The sequence below is a fragment of the Emys orbicularis genome, chromosome 2 (genome assembly GCF_028017835.1).
Source record: "Emys orbicularis isolate rEmyOrb1 chromosome 2, rEmyOrb1.hap1, whole genome shotgun sequence".
Classification (NCBI taxonomy): Eukaryota; Metazoa; Chordata; order Testudines; family Emydidae; genus Emys; species Emys orbicularis.
This window is the reverse complement of record NC_088684.1, coordinates 51,912,399-51,934,657: the sequence shown is the minus strand read 5'-3', so window position 1 is coordinate 51,934,657 and position 22,259 is coordinate 51,912,399. Positions and strand designations below refer to the sequence as shown.

The 22,259-nt window shown below is 40.9% G+C and overlaps 1 protein-coding gene across 1 annotated transcript in view; it reads right to left on the bottom strand.

The window, feature by feature from the left end:
• The window catches only part of SNX16 (sorting nexin 16), a 31,821-nt gene extending 13,623 nt beyond the window's left edge, over positions 1-18,198 (bottom strand). The window contains exons 1-3 of the mRNA XM_065399186.1: positions 17,744-18,198; positions 10,355-10,441; positions 6,126-6,274 (exon numbers count right to left, since the gene is read on the bottom strand). Coding sequence (XP_065255258.1) covers positions 6,126-6,274; positions 10,355-10,441; positions 17,744-18,118 — 611 coding nt within the window. The 5' untranslated portion in view covers positions 18,119-18,198. The remainder of the gene's footprint in view (positions 1-6,125; positions 6,275-10,354; positions 10,442-17,743) is intronic.
• Between the last annotated feature and the right edge of the window lie 4,061 nt (positions 18,199-22,259).

The following is a 22,259-nucleotide window of genomic DNA, read 5'->3' as shown; positions in this document are numbered from 1 at the left end:
AAGGAGAAACAAACAGAACTTTCACACCATAGCCTGGCCAGTGATGAAACTGGTTTTCAAAGCTTCTCTGATGCGCAGCGTGCCCTGCTGTGCTCTTCTAACAGCTTGGTGTCTGGCTGCGCATAAATCAGCGGCCAGGCAATTTGCCTCAACCTCCCACCCTGCCATAAACGTCTCCCCCTTACTCTCACAGATATTGTGGAGCACACAGCAAGCAGTAATAACGATGGGAATACTAGTTTCGCTGAGGTCTAACCAAATCAGTAAACTGCGCCAGCGCACTTTTAAACGTCCAAATGCACATTCTACCACCATTCTGCACTTGCTCAGCCTATAGTTGAACAGCTCCTGACTACTGTCCAGGGTGCCTGTGTACGACTTCATGAGCCATGGCATTAAGGGGTAGGCTGGGTCCCCAAGGATAACTATAGGCATTTCAACATCCCCAACGGTTATTTTCTGGTCTGGAAAGTAAGTCCCTTGCTGCAGCCGTTCACACAGACCAGAGTACCCAAAGATGCGAGCGTCATGTACCTTTCCCGGCCATCCCAAGTTGATGTTGGTGAAACGTCTCTTGTGATCCACCAGTGCTTGCAGCACCATTGAAAAGTACCCCTTTCGGTTTATGTACTGGCTACCTTGGTGGTCCGGTCCCAAGATAGGGATATGCGTTCCGTCTATCGCCCCACCACAGTTAGGGAATCCCATTGCAGCAAAGCCATCCACTATGACCAGCACGTTTCCCAGAATCACTACCCTTGATAGCAGCAGCTCAGTGATCGCGTTGGCTACTTGGATCACAGCAGCTCCCACAGTAGATTTGCCCACTCGAAATTGATTCCCGACTGACCGGTAGCGGTCTGACGTTGCAAGCTTTCAGAGGGCTATCGCCACTCGCTTGTGAACTGTGAGGGCTGCTCTCATCTTGGTATTCTTGCGCTTCAGGGTGGGGGAAAGCAAGTCACAAAGTTCCATGAAAGTGCCCTTACGCATGCGAAAGCGTCGCAGCCACTGGGAAGCATCCCAGACCTGCAACACTATGCCCACCAGGCCCAGAATCACATTCCACGGCATGAACTTGCCCCATTAGCACCATGATGTCCAAATTGCCAGGGCCCGTGCTTTGAGAGAACTCTGTGTCCATGTCCTCATCACTCTCGTCACTACGCTGCCGTTGCCTCCTCGCCTGCTGTTGAAGTTTCCGGTGCTGTATATACTGCAGGATAATGCGGGTGGTGTTTACAGCTCATAACTGCCGCGGTGATCTGAGCGGGCTCCATGCTTGCCGTGGTATGTCGTCTGCGGGAAAAAAGGCGCAAAACTATTGTCTGCCGTTGCTCTCACGGAGGGAGGGGCGAGACACGACATGGCTTACAGGGTTGGCTTACAGGGAATTAAAATCAACAAAGGGGGTGGGTTTGCATCAAGGAGAAACACACACAAAACTGTCACACCGAAGACTGGCCAGTCATGAAACTGGTTTTCAAAGCCTCTGTGATGTGCAGCGCGCCTTGCTGTGCTCTTCTAATCTAATCGCAAACAGCCTAGTCAGCAAACAGCATCAGCGAGCTTTTAAACGTCCAAAGGCACATTCTACACTTGTTCAGATTATAGCTGAACTGCTCCTTACTACTGTCCAGGCTTCATGAGCCATGGGAGCAAGGGGTAGGCTGGGGTAGGTGCGACCACGCGGTGCTGCCGGCTGGGAGAGCAGCCTGAGGCAGAAGCCTCCAACTGGCATGATATTCCAGGCAGGACTGAATCTCCATTAGACGAAACTTTTTGTCTAGGCGCCCCCGACCAACCTCACCGAGGTCGGCCAGGAGCACCCATGTCTGCCCAGGCGCCCCTGACCGACATCACCGAGGTCAGCCAGGAGCAACCAGGAGACGGCGGCAGATGGTGCAGTACAACTGCTAACCGTCTTTGCTAACTTGCGAAGGCAAGGAGCTGCTGCTGTGTAGCAATGCAGTACCGCGTCTGTCAGCAGTGCCCAAGAGACGTATGGTGACGGTGAGCTGAGCGGGCTCCATGCTTGCCGTGGTATGTTGTCTGCACAGGTAACCCAGGAAAAAAGGCGAGAAATGATTTTTTGCTGTTGCTTTCACGGAGGGAGGGAGGGAGGGGGGCCTGACGACATGTACCCAGAACTACCTGCGACAATGTTTTTGCCCCATCAGGCATTGGGAGCTCAACCCAGAATTCCAGTGGGCGGCGGAGACTGCGGGAACTATGGGATAGCTACCCACAGTGCAATGCTCTGAAAGTCGACACTAGCCTCGGTACTGTTGACACACTTCGCCGACTTAATGAGCTTCGTGGACACACACAATCGACTGTATAAAATCGATTTCTAAAAAATCAACTTCTATAAAATCAATCTGAGTTTGCTAAAGTCTACCTTCTTGAAATCCATTATTTTTATTGTGCTGTTTTCCCTCCTACCATTCCTTAGAATCATGAACTCTACCATTTCATGATCACTTTCACCTAAGCTGCCTTCCACTTTCAAATTCTCAACCAGTTCCTCCCTATTTGTCAAAAATCAAATCTAGAACAGCCTCTCCCTTTGTAGCTTTCTTCACCTTCTTAATCCCTCTGGAAGGACCTCTGCTTCTCCTGCCAGCTGTTACAACATGATTCCCTCTCCCTCCAGTCCTATTACCTATCTGTAAGCAGGCAATACAACAGAAATAGGCAGCAGTGCCAAGTGAAAGACGGAGCTGCATTATGCCGTATCTAGTGGGCAGGGGAGGCAGAGGAAGCAAGCACATGTGTAAAGCTATTCTATAAATCTGAACAGCAGGAAACTGAGTGCCTCCCTTTAAGACTCCCCCTAGGGTAGGGTGGATGGACAAGAAAGATGCTGCTGCCTCTGAAGAACAAAGCACAGCTGAGTCCCCTACTTAGCAGGTTAGACTCCTTTCTCCCTATTACATGGATTTGCAGGAGTATGTTAAGTTTTGTAGGTGGAGAGCTCAACCTCCAATATGGGTCATCAGCAGGATGTAAGCCCATGACCTTAAAAGCCACAGCACAAATTTCTTCCATTTCAGTTATGGACAAACCTCTAGAAGACGACATGTCACATAGTTTTCCAGTAGTTACACATCTCTCAGACAATACTGGAATGTTAAGTACCGGATTCCTGGTGTTGGGAGTAGAGTCATACCTCATCATTTGGCATATTCCTTCTGAAAGTCAGCATGGCCAAGTGGATCTGTCATATTTGAGACTGAATTTCTATTCCTGCTCTGCCTGATGTGATCTTGTGCAATTTTTCAGGTATCTTACATGTAAAATGTGTGAATAATAATTACCACCCTTTGATAGGACATAAGATCTTGGTTAATATGGGTTGTGAAGTGTGCTGAAACATTAACAGCAGTTGGTCTCCTGGCTTGTGATACATTCCACTAGGCTACAGGATATCCTGTAATGGAACATGTCTATCTCTAAGATGCATGACAGACCTATTAAATATGAGAGTCATTGTGAGATGTGAGACCCTTGATAGATCTACAGATGCATGGCAGCAGAGTAAGGGCTTATCTACACTAGAAAGTTGTACCGCCGTAACTATACAGATACAGTTTTAGTAGTACAACACCCATAGTGTGGACTGTTATACCAATATACAGGCACTTTATATGGTGTAGCTATTCCTTTAGACCAGTAAAACTTCAGGCACACTAGAGCTTTCCCTGGTGTAATTATTCTGTTTTTGTTTTTTAAAGCCACACTCTTAATTAAAATAGTTACCTCAATAAAACTCTTAAGTGTAGAAAAGGCCTAAGAGACTCTTGCACAGCATAATAACCAGTGCTGCAGTTTTGTGGGACTCAACCAGTTAGAGGCAAGCAAAACTGTAAGGGCAATTCTAAAACACAAGAGATTCACAAAACACACACTGAATTTAAAGACAGATGTACAATTTGACCAAGTAACAGTTGTCAGAGCCATAACTAAATTTCCTGATTTTACTTCATATAAAAACACTTTTAGTAAAGGGTTTTGTATTCAATTTCTTCATGATGGTGGGGTTGAAAAAAAGAATGTGACTGTTTAATTGTGCACGCATACATTCTCAAACAAGTCTCAGAGCATTTTTATAAACATGCACATTCTAAACATAAGATCCAACAGTCAATTCAAATACCATGGATTCTGGACCAAAATGTATCCCAGAATGCACAGCATACTACAGAATGCACAAAATTGGATTGCAGACAAGCTATTTTATTCAGGTTCTTGTAATACAGCCATCATAGTGGCCAATTTAAGTACTTAAATGGTACCCACCGCCTTACAATCTGAATACCACTCAACTATTTAAAAATAGAAATAAGTCTTACTTCCCAGCTTGATGAATAGCTTGATTAGTTTAACACTCCCTCCTCATCAGGATCTATGTAGGAAGAACTTACTGAGGAAAAACTAAGCCAAAAAGGTTTTGCATTTAGTTCTGAAAGTGGTGAGGGCCATGAGCATTCTCTTCTGGGAGCAAGTTCCATAGCTAGATCCAGCTTCTGTGAAAGTGCTGTCTCCTAAACTAACAAGCCTTCTCCTATTGGTCAACAGTTCCATTTTTTTGGAGGAATGCAGCTATCATGCAAATAGTCACGTAGTTAGGACCAATCCCAAAAAAGATTTTGGAACAAGATGCCTTCCAGTCAAACACACAATAAATATTTTTGTACTCTCTGCAAAAAGACATTTATGGTAAGGAGACTTAAGCTTGGTCTACATTAGAAAATTATGTTGGCTTACCTACATTGGTTAGGGATATGAAAAATCCACACCCCTGAGTGGTGTAGGTAAGCCAACCTAACTCCCAGCGCTACGTCAATGGAAGAATTCTTCTGTCATCCTAGCTACCGCCTCTCAGAGAGGTGGATTACCTACACTAACAGGAGAAGCCCTCCCATTGGCACAGGTAGTGTCTACTACACTGAAGTGCTACAGCTTCGTGCTGCTGTAGCATTTCAAGTGTGGACAAGCCTTAAGGGCTAGTCTTCAAAGCTAAAAAAGCTGCCTTTTTCACCTCAGGGTAATTAACATGCCTTACCTATCCCAAGGTAAAAAACACTGTGAAGACAAAGCACTTCAGTTTTAGCATGAGGTAAACTTGCCATGGTTAACTGCTGGCAGGGGCATAGGGCTGTTTACCTCCTGGTAAAACTGAAGTGCCTGGTCTTCACTGCGTTTTTTATCTCAAGATAGCTAAGGCATATTAATTAACCTGAGATAAAAAGGCAGCTTTTTTAGCTATGAAGGGCTGAGGGGAAAAGCACACGATAACATTCATACAGTCTAAGGAAGCAACTTGGTGGTTCCTTTCTAAGTGCAAGCCCTGAGAGGGTGAAAGAGATGGACACCATTTCCCTCTCTTTTAGAGACTCCCCTTGTTTCAATGTAGGCTACTGTGCAGAGGCTCTCTAATCTGTACTTCTCCCTCCCAGCACCCACTTCAATCTCTTCTCCTTCCCCAATTACTCCCTCACGAAATCTTAAAATTTTATTTGTTAGTTACTTTTGCTTCACAAGAAGAGGGTATAATTATCCTCAATTCAAAAGTCTCGTATCAGTGGGACTCTAGAAAATTTTTATTGTATTATGAAAAACCAGAATATAGAAATACTCCTGTTGTTATACCACTGATAAAACTACCTTGCATAGTGATACTAAGTTACATAACTTTAAACATCTCAAATTTATGCACATTGTTGGAAGTGATTGTGGTGTGGTACTGTAGGCCCATAAAACTGTGAAAGCCTAACATCGTCTCATTCCAATATAAATTAAAAGCCATTTATTAATTCTGTATTCAGCACAGAGAAATAATCTCAGAGTAAACATGCCTTGTGATTTGTCTTGCATTTAATTTTTTTTAAATGTGCAGTTTTTAATTAACCATCTAAAATAGAATATACCACAATTTCCTCTTTATAGAGATTAAAAAGATGCAGTAAAATCTATATAATGGTTGACTGCAGAGCATAAGCCATCAAAATGCCAACAAAATTCCATACCTTACTGCTCAAATAGATGGGCTAGTTTGTTAGAGCCTAGCGAGGCCAACTCCAGGTGTTAGAGTACATGGGGGGAAAAAAACAGTCACATACCAGTTAGCAATGTCTTTATGAGCTACTAAATTCTGCAGGAATGCTTGTAGCCCCAACTGTCGATCTTCCAGGAAGTCAGGGTTATAATTATCCTTGAACCAGCGCTTTGGTGGAAGTGCCAATCGAAAGCCTGGAAACATATCTTTTAACTGAAATAGAAACCAAAGACAAATGAAGGAAGACTACAAATAGTGTACCTACTGAAATACTGAATTAGATAAGCCACTAATCAGCTTTTCCCTTAATAATCAGAAATTCCCTTCCATCACCATTAACTCAAGCAACATGAATATTTGGCATACATAAAGTGACTAATCCACACTATAGTGTAAGTTTCTAATCACAGCGTTGCCATTCATTGTTTGGCCCTTGGCAGTCAACTGACCTCTCGATTTTTCCATCTGAAAAATGGAAAGAGTTACCCACCTCACTTTTGTGTTTTGATGCTTTAATTTTGTATACCTTTATGAGTTATAAAGCACTGTGCAAATGCTAAAGTATTACAGCATCAAACATTTCATTGTAAAGCACTTTAGGATTCTTTGGGATGAAAGGTGCTATATAAATAAAATATATAAAAGCCATTACAAACCCAGAGGAATGCAAGTCATCCCTTTTTCGGGCCAGCCAATCAAAATCAATTTTGACACATACATACTTCTGGCACAGAGCATTAACATTTCAAGATACACAGATCCAGCAAAAATCCCAGTGCTAAATATTTTGTGGCATATTCACACAGCAATGAAATGTTTTTGAAGTGTCAGAAATAACTTTTACACTATTTTACCCAAATATAAAAATGAAATATGAAAGTGAACTGACTGTCCAAAATCAAACTTATTAAACCATGCATAATGGTCTTGAACTGAAAATAAATTTGAGCTATCACAAGGGGTCATTTGTTGCTAGGGTTGCCAACTTTCTGACTGCAGAAAACCGAACACCCTGGCCCCACTCTCTGCCCTGCCCTTTTTCTGAGGCTCCGCCCCCGCTCACTCCATCCCCCCTTCCTCAGTCACTTGCTCTCCCCCACCCTCACTCACTCGCTCTTCACTGGGCTGGGGGAGGGGGTTGGAATGCAGGAGGAGGTAAGGGCTCCAGGCTCTGGGGTGCAGGAGGAGGCTCCAGGCTGGCGCGTGGGGTGAGGGATTCGGAGTGTGGGAGGGGGGGCTCCAGGCTGGGGTAGGGGGTTGGTCTGTGGGAGGGTGGGAGGGCTCTGGGGTGGGGCCAGGGATGAGGTTTTTGGGGTTCAGAGTGCGGGAGAGGGATCAGGGTTGGAGCAGGGGGGTAGGGTGCACGCGGGAGGGTGTGGGGGCTCTGGGCAGTGCTTACTTCAGGTGGCTCCCAGAAGCAGATGGCATGTCCCTCTGGCTCCTAGGCGCAGGGGCGGCCAGGGGGCTCTGCACGCTGCTCCTGTCCGCAGGCGCCACCCTCGCAGCTCCCATTGGCTGTGGTTCCTGGCCAATGGGAGCTGTGGAGCGAGTGCTCGGGGCCATGCCTGTGCCACGGGCAGGGGTAGCTACGGAGCTCTCCTGGCTGCATCTGCGCCTAGGAACCGGAGGGGCATGCCAGCTGCTTCTGGGAGCCGCACAGCACTGGCCACTGCAGCCAACCAGACTTTCAGCGGCCCTGTTAGCCATGTTGACCAGAGCTGCCAGGGTCCCTTTTCAACCGGGCGTTCCGGTCGAAAACCAGATGTCTGGCAACCCTATTTGTTGCATGTGCTTTCCAAACAGAGATATAAGCATGAGGTGGGCCCAGAACAAAGGGACATTGGGTATGGTGGATATTATATACACACATTCAAAGTTGTGCAGATTCCTTTATCCAAACCCTGGTGCTCAATATGATTCACCTATGCACTATTGCAGATAGATCTGTCTCTGTGCTTACAGACATATCAATTACTCAGTGCAGTAAGCAGTTAAAAACTATTCCATGATAAAAGCAAAAAATATTGCCTAACAGTCTACTTCTATGATAAATATCACATGTATTTCAAATAGAAACCTTCATTTTTAACTTCAGGGAAATTACAACTATCTCATGAATCTCAGTATCAACCTAGGTCAGAGGTTTTATAAGTGTAATGTTATCTTTATCTTGCTAGAAAACTGAAGGCTACATACACCTGTGACTATCTCTGGTTTCTGCCATCATCCCAATCCACAGCCTAAGCTGATTTGTGTATTGCATCATGTCTTTTGAACCCTGTTGCATGTATAGCCTTTTAGCTCAGATATCCAAAGAGCACAGTACTAGTATTAATACATACTGAGTAAACAACTATAAATATGAGTGGACAGACTTCTTTTTCTCTCTGCTTCTTTTAAGTCTCGTATATCCTTAGAGTACCAATTTAGCTTGCTGTAAAGTACTTTAATCCTAAAACTTTGAGAGGATTCACATATTAAAATTATAAAGAAAAATTCCAAATTACGCCAAAAAAACTTTTGAAAGTACTCATTGGAAAGGTGTGAAATTCTGCAAGTGGAATGAGACAAAAAAAATCCACTACGATAGTTTTCCCTTTAAAACCAACAAAATATCTTTATTATGTTATGATGCTGACAAAAAACTAGGAACTTCAAAGTAAAGGCTTTATATTAATGGCCTTCACTCACACTCATCCAAACAAAACTCGCATGACAATATCATGTGACAGTTTAGTCTTAGTTTCCAACTTTGACAACCTATATCCTAACTAAGTAACATTTTTTTTGTAATGCATCCAAAAAATGCCTTCAGTCCCCCATCTACAAAACAAGATTAAGCTTCTCCACCAAAACAAATCAGTTTTGACCTGGAGAGAAAGAGTGTTGAGTTAAATCTCTATGCTTATCAATTCTTGGCCTTTGTCTTGACAGGACTAACAAAATGTTAATTGTTAGATGGATGACTAGGCTACTAGCAATTGAACTGAAACCACCAACACTACAGCCAAGGAAAGAGAAAATGTGAAGGGAGAGGGTATGATCAGGCTTTAGCTAGTGCCAAAGCAGTGCATAGAATGAGAAAGATGGAGTTGAGGCTCTGAAATTTGTCCAGGAAGACAAACTGATTCATGTACAGTGGTCTTCTAGTTTAAACATTCTATTGTATTTTGACACCTGTCGTTATACAGGTGGCCTAGAGGATAACCAATAACAGACACAAGGACTCCACGGCAACACTGTATATGTGCTATGTGCAAGTTGCTACTTAAGTTGCAAGACAATAACCAAGACATTGTTTATAACCGTTATTGCACCCATGCTTTTTTGGGTCCATGTGCCTAAATAATCTCTTGATTGGTTAGATCAGGAGAAGAAGAACAAAGAGAAAGAACTGAACAAAAATGTAACAAGGATGAAAAGACAAATTACAATGTGTTTAGAAATATAAAAATGAAACATCAATAAACATACTGAAGAAGCAATAGAAATGTCAAATAGTAAGACAAAATGTTAAGCAGATATTCTTGAGAATAAAGAGAAAATATAATTTCTCCTTGTAGACTCCCATTCTCCTAAATTTTCACGTATCCCACTATTTGTGTTCTATAAACACTGAACAAACTTGTCCAGCAGAAACACAAGAAGTTCACTGTAAAAGGATATTATTTCTATAAAGTTCAAAGTTAAGTTGCTGGCCTATACATGCTCTCTCCTGTACTAGCCTTTACTTTTATATCAGCTTCTTGTAATTAAAAAAAATCAATACTTATGGAATCTATTAACTCCCAAGTCTCTGAAGACAAATACAGAAGACTAGCATTTCCCATAAACATATGTAATACTTTTGGAGCTCATATAAATCAGGAGCATCAGATCTAACCGTCGATCAATACAATTCTACTGCATTAGGAGACACTATGAAGATGAGGAGGCTAGATAAATACTCTATCATTCTTGTAAGACAACTAGATAGTCTTACCCCACTTCTATCCAAGTGTTTAATTATTAAGAGTTAAATACCCTGCATTCAGGTACATACAGTGTATTATGAAGCATTAAAACAGTTTCACTTGAAAAATAAATTCCATGAATTTTCTAAAAGTGACAAATCCCAGTGTTTTCCAGTCATTAGTATGAACAAACTAATCCTTTATATGTGCAAAGAAATCAAAAGCAAAAGCAGATGTAGAAAAGTCAACATAAGATAAGCAAAGTTAGAAATAAAGGAAACAAAAGAAATAGATCACACAAAATCATTTGAGATCTTGCCAGTTTAAACTTGTTACTCACCTTGTCATTAAGCCTGGAGAAGTCAGTGTACCTTCTGAAAACCACCCAACTTTCCTCTGGACTTCTCTTTACCAGTATTTTGTAAACCTATTATATAAAAATCAATAGCATGGCTTCAGAAAAGGGTACAAACAGTGCATCCTCCTATTATAGTTCAATGATTGGAAGGCTGAAATAACCACTCTCCTGTTCGAGAAAGTGGAAGGATGATATAAATGAAAAAAGTTTAACCAAAAATATTAGCTAAAGGTATTCTACAGATTTAAATTTAGGGTTTTTTAAAGTTCTCTCATAACATTTAAATGGAAATTAACATGCCTTGACCATGAAGGGGAAACTAAGGAAAGGAAGACTGACTTGGAAAGGGAAGGGGAAAAAAAGGGAAATTCCTTTCTCTCTAAGAACAAAGAGTGACATCCTGGCTCCAATGAAGTCAGTGGTAAACTCTGATTGACTTCAATGGAGCCAGGATTTCCTCCAAAGTATTTTCCACCAAAGTTGAAACTTCTGTTACCAAAGATACATCAATAAAACATGCTATAACTAATTAGGTCTGTTGGAATTAGCCTGTATTCCAGCTTTACTTTTTACTGATCCATGAGACCAATCTCCCTCTTAAACATAACATTGATGCTACCAAGCAGGCTCTGGGGCAGTATTAATTTTGAACTCTGTATCATCTAAAAGATCCAGATCTGCACTGGATAATGGTTTGAAAACTTGGTTGCACATACTCACACATGTAGGTACTGCAGGACAACCCCCCTCCACTACCCCCACCTCCCCAAAAAGACAATCACTGTTTTGGCTTACATTTTTATTCAGCCTGGTAGTTTTTGTCCTCCCAAGTGACTGAACATGACAAACCAGCCAATAATGTACATACTAGTTCAGAGTGACCGAGCTGACAGTATCAAAATTATAGTAATTGATCACTTGACTCAGATGTGGTGTCATTACATCACAACAACCCCACTTGATCAGGACATGCAGGCAAATGAACAATAGGCACAAAGGATGGATTTTAAGCAGCATGCCACAACTTCAACACTAATGTGCCCCTTCCCCATCTCTCAAACACCAGGTATTTAAGTGGGTCCAGTTTGGTGTTCAGGACTTCCAACATACAACCAATAACTTGGGATAGACCCAGGTAGGCCCACCTTTGGGACTCAACGGACTTCTGAATGTCTCTACCTACTCCTGCATGGGAGGCAACAGTTATCAAGGGAGGACCTTAGTCTGAAGATTTCAGGTTTCCCATTTTTCCCCATAGCAAAAAGACCACCAGTGAAAACCTGGGTCTCACTTACCTTTGAAAGCTGGTCCCTTTTAGCCTTATCCACAATGGAAGAAAAGGCTTTTGAAAAGCCCAGGGAAGTCTAAATAGGAGAGTTGGGCTTCCATGAGAACCAGTTGACTAGCTCGTTCCCGCATCCCAACCCAATGGCAAGGCAACAGACCTCAGGGGTGGAAGCCCCTTTCCCACGCATGCATGAACCTTCATGTTCTTCCCATGCACTGTGTACTCCCCCTGCAGGCTACTCAAGATTGTCCCTTCCCTGCAGTCAACAGGGGAGTATTCTTCCACCTTTCATTTGGTTATGGGGGAGAGGAAAGAGGCAGGAAAAAACGTGACAGAGGTAGAGATAATGGTATAGAAAAATGCATGAATACCATGGAGCTAAAGAGGTGCTATAATATAGAAAATATTAAACACTGTCCAAAAGAAAATAAGTTGAGTATCACTGATCTACAATATACAGTAGCTAAGTACATGAAGATCTACAGTGAATCAAGAACTCATGAGTTTATTAGTAAAAACAATGTGAAGATACTTCCAGTACTCCAAGATTACAACCTTGATTTCCCAGTGCAAGGAAAAATAATGAAAAGCTTAGTTAATATTGGGGGTTTTTTTGCACAGTATAGGCTGATACAGCTCCTTGGTTAAATTGACAAGAAGCAAGAAATTTCTGGAATTTTAATTGTAAACAATTCTTCCCCCAGAGATATCCTATACATACTCTGCTTCTTCATACATTTTTCTTAACCATCTTTTCCCCCTTGTATAAGAAATTTTACAGTACTTCAAGTTTTTTATAGCAAATTCTTCATTTACTGGTAAATACAGTTTCCGCTATAGTCTCAGTAGCTAATAACTCTCAATTCTGGGAAATCTATGTGAATCATTCTCAGAGAGTTAGACTACTTTTTGCTCATTTGGTCCTTCATAAAGGTAAAATTGTAGACAGTTGTACTATGGTTTAAAAATAAATACACAGAATGATATGAAAAAGAAAATACAAAAACACATCTATGAACAGGTCTTTATGGATATGTCTACACAGTAAAGAGAAACCCGTGGCTAGACCATGCCAGCTGACTTGGGCTTGTGGGGCTTGGGCTGCGAGGCTGTTTCACTGCTGTGTAGACTTCCAAGCTTGGGCTGGAGCCCGAGCACCCTGGGACCCTCCCACCCTGCAGGGTCCTAAGGCTTGGGCTCAGCCCGAGCTCAGAAGTCTACACTGCAATGAAACAGACCAGCATCTTGTGAGCCCGAGTTGGCTGGCATAGGCCAGCTGTGAGTTTTTCTTTGCTGCACAGACATACCCTATGTTTATTATAGTCACTAATTAGCTTTAAAAAAAACCCCAACTTTCTTAGAGTATAGAACTCTATATGTTGAAGCATTGAGACTGATAGAAATCACTTCTCTGTGTAAGTTGCATTGTACAGTGGTTTAAAAATATAAGATCTTATCTTGTAATTCAGACTAATGATACAAGATCCATTTGTAAAACCAAGACACCGATACAAACTAATTGCTGATGTGATGAAACATAAGGATGGAGAACTGTAGGTTACGAAAGCTAAAATCACTCATCTGTATATACTATAACTGACAATTGGTTTGTGTTTTCAACATGTTCAGAGATTTACACTGCAGTTTATGAAAATGCTCTGCCACCAAGCAATTAAATAAGCATAAAAGAACAAGTCCACAGAGCCATTTAAAAAAGACTGTAGAGTTCTGCAGTCAGAGTTCTGCAAAAAGACAGACCGCTTACGTATATGCAGAAAATAATGACTCTGTCCACGTCTCGAATATTTTCTGGGTCAACATCTTCCAAGATTATCATCATTTAAATCTCCCTTCCCTCAAATCTTCCAAGACTTATGTCGGGTTTTCCAACTGATAATTGGTTTACAACTTTACTTGCATTGCTTTATGTGCTAGACACAAAAGATTTATATTTTTAAAATAATCATTTGGCTTAGCCACCTTACTACATGAAACCAAGTGTTTAACAGTAAAGTATTTCAATAAATTTATACTAAATTTTAGCAGCAAAGTGTTCCATAATAAAAATGAAGTTTAACTTTTCAAAGCAACTCTTGCAGGAGTCATTGAATTCCAAAAACTATAAAAAGAAGAAATTTAAGGCTATTTATATTTTAGGGAATACCATATATTAAAGTATTTGACCACTACTGCAAGGAAGTCTTCCTGGTAACTTTTCAAAAAACTTTTCAAAAAGCTATTTCTATTGAGCTTCCCCTTCCCTCTTCCTCCTCTGTGCCTTATTGGTTTTAAGAAGGTTTCACAGGTCTGATTGCTGATGTGACCTATCAATGATTGATTCAATTATTACTTAATGCTCATAGTTTATACAGGTATAACTCGGTTTTTACTTATTTATTGAAAATATGAAACACAGATGTTGAATAGTTCCCCACTATACATTTTCAAATGCAACAGTTATAGAAAAGAGAAGCAAGGCATTCAGCAAGAGCAACAAACCTGAAAAATTAAGTATCAGTGTAAATATAATACCTGGAGCACATATGATAGGATTCCCAAACTAAAAGATTTATTGTAGTCCAAAGCCAAGCCCCTCTTTTGTTAAGCTCTCCATGTTTGTATTTAAAAAAAAAAAAAAAAAAATTGGCCCCGATCCTGTAAATATTTATATTAATTAAATACGACCTTAAGTGTTACAGAATAGAGGCATTTATTTATATCTTACTTCGTCCTTTTGCATTTGATTTTATCTTTGTATTTTAAAAGAAGCTGAAGTGAACATGGTTGTTCTTATAACAACTTCACTGTTAGCATCTTTTCAGACCAAACTTACTTGTTAGCATAACAGCACCATTCATTCTGTCACCACAGTTTTGAAGCTCGTGTTTATTAGAAACCTAAAAACTAACTTATATGTGACATAATTTTGCTAATGTGTTTTTTGGAATGATAGCGAGGATAATGTTAAAAGTTGAGAAATGTATGAAGTCACTGAAATAAATGTTAACTTCCTTTAAAATACTATAAGTGAAAAAACTTCTTACAAAGAGATTCATAATTTTCATTTTTAAAAATATATTTGTAAGTGTCTGATGGCATTAACTTCCAGTCACTATTAACCTGGAAGAAACTGAAGCTGAATTAGAGATAGAGAAAAAAACTCCATTCACCAATTTCCAGCCCCATCTAATTTGCACCTACTTGCTTTGTGATTAATATTATTTTCCTGACCATTACTAGGAAATTGTACACATTATGTCACATTGGCCTCTTAACCACAAGTGATTTTTTTCACTTAGAAGTCACAATCTTTAGGAATGTGAAGTCTCAATGAAGTGCCTCAACAACATCCATTGAAGTAAATGTCTTCTTCATCTGTTTAGTTCTAAATGGGACGTCAAAGGAATTACAACTGGCAGCTATTCCACACATTCCGTAAATAATTTTCAGAACAGTTAAGTTGGTATTTTGACATGAGATGCCAGACATGATTGTTTGCAGCTTATTGTTCATGCATTCATACTGAAGTGTTTGGAACACAACAGATCTGTTTTAAAGAGGCTAACACTGGCAAAACAAAAAGCTACAAAACATGTAGTTTTGGCATTTTAGCAAATTCTTTAACAGCTATAAAGATAAAAAACATGTCAGTGTTTTAATGCTGGTTTTAAAGAGGATAAATTATCTTTCAGACATTAAAACATGAAGAATCTCTCCCATAGCTACTTATCCTGCACTTAGGACGGAAGAATCCCATGCACTGCTACAGACTAGGGACCAAATGGCTAGGCAGCAGTTCTGCAGAAAAGGACCTAAGGGTTACAGTGGACAAGAAGCTGGATATGAGTCAACAGTGTGCCCTTGTTGCCAAGGCGGCTAATTGCATTTTGGGTTGTATAAGTAGGGGCATTGCTAGCAGATCGAGTGACGTGATCATTCCCCTCTATTCCATATTGGTGAGGCCTCATCTGGAGTACTGTGTCCAGTTTTGGGCCCCACACTACAAGAAGGATGTGGAAAAATTGGAAAGAGTCCAGCAGAGGGCAACAAAAATGATTAGGGGGCTGGAGCACATGACTTATGAGGAGAGGCTGAGGGAACTGGGATTGTTTAGTCTGCAGAAGAGAAGAATGAGAGGGGATTTGATAGCTGCTTTCAACTACCTGAAAGGGGGTTCCAAAGAGGATGGCGCTCTGCTGTTCTCAGTGGTGGCAGATGACAGAACAAGGAGTAATGGTCTCAAGTTGCAGTGGGGGAGGTTTAGATTGGATATTAGGAAAGACTTTTTCACTAGGAGGGTGGTGAAGCACTGGAATGGGTTACTTAGGGAGGTGGTGGAATCTCTTTCCTTAGAGGTTTTTAAGGTCAGGCTTGACAAAGCCCTGGCTGGGATGATTTAGTTGGGGACTGGTCCTGCTTTGAGCAGGGGTTGGACTAGATGACCTCCTGAGGTCCCTTCCAACCCTGATAGCTATGATTCTATCACTTGCTTGGTATTTTTTTCCAAGGAATTTCTGACCTGAAAGGAGGAAAGATGGTCTTATGGTAATAGAGTAGCTGATACAGGACCTGAATAGGAATACAAAGAGGGTATTATAATTAATTTAAATCAACAAGGGTTTAATGAAAAATAGATCCTGTCCAACTAACTTGGGATCTTTTTTGATGAATTTACAAGTTTGGGTATATTTAGACTTCTGTAAGGTATCTGACTTGGTACCACACATTGTGAGTAAAAACTAGAATGATATAAAATCAACATGGCAAACATTCAATGTGTTAAAAACTGGCAGGTCTCAAAATATAATTGTACATGGGAAAGAATCAACGAGTGGGTGTGTTTCCAGGTCTGTCCCGCAAGGATAGGTTCTTGGCCCTACACTATTTAACATTTTTATCAATGACCTGGAAGAAAACAAAATCATCACTGATAAAGTTGGCAAATGACACCAAAAAATGGGGTAGTGGTAAATAATGAAAAGGACAGGTTACTGACTCAGAGCAATCTAGATTGCTTGGTAAACTGGGCACAAGCAAACATTATGCCTTTTAATAGATTAAATGTAAATATATACATCTACAGACAAAGAATGCAGGCCACATTTCCCTGGTTGGGGGACTATCCTGAGAAGCAGTGACTCTGAAAAATATTTGGGGGTCACAGTGGATAATCAGCAGAACATAAACTCCCAATTTATTTTTGTGGGCAGAGGAGCTAATGCAATCCTGGGATGTATAAATAGGGGAATCTCGAATAGGAGTAGAGAGGTTATTTTATATCTATATTTGGCACTGGTGTGACTGCTGCAGGAATACTGTGGCCAGTTCTGGTGACCACGATCAAAAAGGATGTTGATAAATTGGAAGAGAGTTCAGAAAGAGCCACGAGAATGATTAAAGAATCAGAATACATGCCTTACAGTGAGATTCAAAGAGCTTAGTCTATTTATCTTAATAAAGAGAAAGTTACGGTGTGATTTGATTGCAGTCTTAAGTATCTACCTAGGGAACAAATATTTCGTAACGGGCTCTTCAGTGTAGCAGAGAAAGGTATAAGATGATCCAATGGCTAGAAGTTGAAGCTAAACAAATTCAAACTGGAAAAAAAGGTGTAAAGTTTTAACAGTTAGTAATTTAATTAACCATTGGAATAATTTACCAAGGCTCGTGATGGATTCTCCATCCCTGACAATTTTTAAATCAATACTGGATGTTTTTCTAAAAGATATGCTCTAGGCATTATTTTTGGTGAGTTCAATGGGCCTGTGTTATACAGAAGGTCAGACTAGATCATCACAGTGGTTTGTTCTGACCTTGGAATCTATAAGGCAATGAACTGGGTTCCATTGCAGAGTGTCTGAGACTTTGGGAAAGAAAACCTACGTGCCTCAGTTTCCCCATCTGTACAATGGGGAAACTACTCTGACACCTCACAGCAGTATTTTGAAGCTAAATTAAAGTTTGTAACACACTCAGATCCTTGAATGGAAGGTTTAATTATTTAAATGAAAAGCATTATGAAATAGAATTCATGATCCCATTATCTTTACAGGAGGAACTGCTCTTCACTGAAACAAACTTACAGTGAATTTTGCCCTTTCTTCCATCACCTCATACCCCAGTATGGTAGGTGTAGAAGGTCGATCTTCCCAACTCCCAGAGTCTGTATTTTGCTCAATATCTTCCATAGGCTGAGTACAGTATTCAATAGATGTGTCCACACCTGTAAATTTAGTCCTAACAAGTGGGCTACTACATATAGATGACGTGGAGCCAATCTGTTCAGGCACACTCATCTTTTTAAAACTACCAATGGTAGAGTCCTCCAGCTGCCCTTTTGAAGAATTTGAATTTGTTGAGATGCTCCCAAAGGAAGAACTTCTTTGGTTTCTGTTTGTTGTAAAGTTGGAAGAGGAACTTCCTATAGGCATAGGAACAGGAACGTAGGGGGTTGCCATTCTTCATTAGAAAACTTCAGCAAATCTACACTTTGTGGTCCAAGAATTTAAGGTTCATTCTCTTCTTTTCAAGAATACAATATCTGGAAACAAAAAAAAACAAAACAAAAAAACACACACTTTGAAATGACTATCTTTCTTAATATTTCTACAATGAATATAATATTAAAATACTGTATTTGGAGGAGTCCACAGTTACATTAAGATAACAGTTAAAACACCGTTACATGGAATTTGCTATCATGTTAAGTGCCCCCTCAAAAGTTAATCTTTAATTTTTAAAAGGTGCATTGTCAGAGAGGTCCTCTACCTCTCAGAGCCATTAAAACCTGAATGGATAGTTAAGGTATGACTTGCATCCCATTACACAAACCCAAAGAAAAAGATTGTATTTAAATACTGTTGCATCATGGGTGATGCATAATTGAGGCTGGGGGAGGCGGCCAGGAAAGGGGAACAGTGGTGGATTTGGGACACTCGGAAAAATCTCCCCCGCCATTGCCCCGGGGCTGGAGGAACTCTCACTCCCTGCTGTGGCCCTGGGGCCCTGGCGGGGGCACAGAGCTTTTCCGGTTTCAGGGCTGCAGCAGGGTGGGGGAGGAGAAGGAGCGGGGGGCCTTGGAGGGAAGAGGTGGAGTGGGGGCAGAGCCACGGGGGAAGAGGCAGAACGGGGTTGGACCTTGAGCAGATGGAAGGGGCAGAATAGGGGAGAGGCTCAGGGCTTCAGCTAGGGTCAAGAGCTCTGCCGGTCCCGGCCAAGAACTTGACCCCGGCTGAGCTCAGGTCCCCCACCCACTCATGGCCCCGACCTAGCTCTCAGCACGGTGGGGCGGGGGCTGAGAGCAGCAAGTGGGACGTGGCCTTGGCCAGAAGAGGCAGGGCAGGGGACTAGCCTCTCCAAGGGGAAGCTTCCCCCGCCGCCAAGTGTTGCATCACTAGTGGAAAAATTACAACTTTTTGGTTACATGGATAGATACTTAAAACAAACGGCAACTTTTAAAAAATTTGTAATTACTAATATTTAGCATAAACAAATTGAAGCTTCCCTCCTGAAGTGTTATCATTATAAGTTTTTGTAAGGCTTAAGAAGCACACAACATAAACCAAATCCATAATAATAAATAATAATAATAATAATAATAATGATTTACATATCATGAATCAAAAGGAAACACACAGTAACCTACAGGTGTGGGTGGAATGGAAGATACATTTGTGTATATTTCATACGTACTAAAATATGGCACGTATCCTTGCAAAGGAAATTATGAGTTTGAAAAAATGCTTAAGTGTAGAGCATACAATATTACAGGCATTTATAGGGCGTTCATAACCATGTTATCTGGGCACATTTTACATGGTTTGAGCTGGAAGCATTAAGTATTGGAAGCATTTGCAGAACAAAAGGAGAGTTGAGCTTTTTATTTTTATAGCCTCTATAATAATGGGGGATTTCAACTATCCCCATATTGACTGGTACATGTCACCTCAGGATGGGATGCAGAGGTAAAGTTTCGTAACACCTTAAACGACTGCTTCTTGGAGCAGCTAGTCCTGGCACCGACAAGAGGAGAGGCAATTTTTGATTTAGTCCAAAGTGAAGCGCAGGATCTGGTCCAAGACGTGAATATAGCTGGACGGCTTGGTAATAGTGACCATAATATAATTAAATTTAACATCTCTGTGGCGGGGGAAACACCACAGAAGCCCAACACAGTAGCATTTAATTTCAGAATAGGGAACTACACAAAAATGAGGAAGTTAGTTAAACAGATATTAAAAGGTACATTGCCAAAAGTGAAATCCCTGCAAGCTGCATGGAAACTTTTTAAATACACCATAATAGAGACTCAACTTAAATGTATACCCCAAATTAAAAAACACAGTAAGAGAACCAAAAAAGTGTGAAAAAAACAACAAAGTAAAAGAAGCAGTGAGAGGCAAAAAGGCATTCTTTAAAAAGTGGAAGTTAAATCCTAGTGAGGAAAATAGAAAGGAGCATGAACTCTGGCAAGTGAAGTGTAAAATATAATTAGGAAGGCCAAAAAAGAATTTGAAGAACAGCTAGCCAAAGACTCAAAAAGTAATAGCAAAAAAAATTAAGTACATCAGAAGCAGGAAGCCTGCTAAACAACCCGTGGGGCCACTGGATGATCGAGATGCTAAAGGAGCACTCAAAAACGATATGGCCATTGTGGAAAAACTAAATGAATTCTTTGCATCAGTCTTCACGGCTGAGGATGCGAGGGAGATTTCCAAACTTGAGCCATTCTTCTTAGGTGACAAATCTGAGGAACTGTTCCAGATTGAGGTGTCATTAGAAGAGGTTTTGGAACAAATTGATAAATTAAACAGTAATAAGTCACCAGGACCAGATGGTATCACCCAAGAGTCCTGAAGAAACTCAAATGTGAAATTGCAGAACTACTAACTGTGGTGTGTAACCTATCATTTAAATCTGCTTCAGTACCAAATGATTGGAGGATAGCTAATGTGACGCCCATTTTTTAAAAGGGCTCCAGAGGTGATCCCGGCAATTACAAGTCTGTAAGTCTGACTTCAGTACCGGGCAAACTGGTTGAAACTATAGTAAAGAACAAAATTGTCAGACATATAGATGAACATAATTTGTTGGGGAAGAGTCAACATGGTTTTTGTAAAGGGAACTCATGCCTCACCAATCTACTAGAATTCTTTGAGGGGGTCAACAAGCATGTGGACAGGGGGATCCAGTGGATATAGTGTACTTAGATTTTCAGAAAGCCTCTGACAAGGTCCCTCACCAAAGGCTCTTAAGCAAAGTAAGCTGCCATGGGATAAGAGGGAAGGTCCTCTCATGGATTGATAACTGATTAAAAGATAGGAAACAAAGAGTACGAATAAATGGTCAGTTTTCAGAATGGAGAGAGAAAAATAGTGGTGTCCCACAGGGGTCTGTACTGGGACCAGTACTATTCAACATATTCATAAATGATCTGGAAAAAGGGGTAAACAGTGAGGTGGCAAAATTTGCAGATGATACAAAACTACTCAAGATAGTTAAGTCTATAGTTAAGATAGATAGTCAAAGCAGACAGCGAAAAGTTACAAAGGGATGTCACAAAACTAGGTGACTGGGCAACAAAATGGCAGATGAAATTCAATGTTGATAAATGCAAAATAATGCACATTGGAAAACATAATCCCAACTATACATATAAAATGATGGGGTCTAAATTAGTTGTTACCACTCAAGAGAGATCTTCGAGTCATTGTGGATAATTCTTTGAAAACATCCACTCAATGTGCAGCGGCAGTCAAAAAAGCGAACAGAATGTTGAGAATCATTAGGAAAGGGATAGGTAATACGGAAGAAAATATCATATTGCCTCTATATAAATCCGTGGTACACCCGCATCTTGAATACTGATTGCAGATGTGGTCGCCCCATCTCAAAATAGATATATTGGAATTGGAAAAGGTTCAGAAAAGGGCGACAAAAATGACCAGGAGTATGGAACAACTTCCGTATGAGGAGAGATTAATAAGATTGGGACTTTTCAGCTTGGAAAAGAAACGACTAAAGGGGGGATATGATAGAAGTCTATAAAATCATGACTGGTGTGGAGAAAATAAACAAGGAAGTGTAATTTACTCCTTCTCATAACATAAGAACTAGGGGTCACCAAATGAAATTAATAGGCAGCAGGTTTAAAACAAAGAATAGGAAGTATTTCTTCACACAACGCACAGTTAACCCGTGGAACTCTTTGCCAGAGGATGTTGTGAAGGCCAAGATTACAAGACGGTTCAAAGAAGAACTAGATACATTCATGGAGAACAGAGCCATCAATGGCTATTAGCCAAAATGGGCAGGGATGGTGTCCCTAGCCTCTGTTTGCCAGAAGCTGGGAATGGACGACAGGGAATGGATCACTTGATGATTACCTGTTCTGTTCATTCCCTCTGGGGCACCTGACATTGGCCACTGTCGGAAGACAGGATACTGGGCTAGATGGACCTTTGTTCTGACCCAGTACGGCCGTTCTTATGTTCTTAACTCCTTCAGGTGCCCTGACTTTAAAGACACATATAATGTGCAAGAACACACTACTTCATACTTGGAGATCATGTTACACAGTTTTAAATTCTCAACAACAAA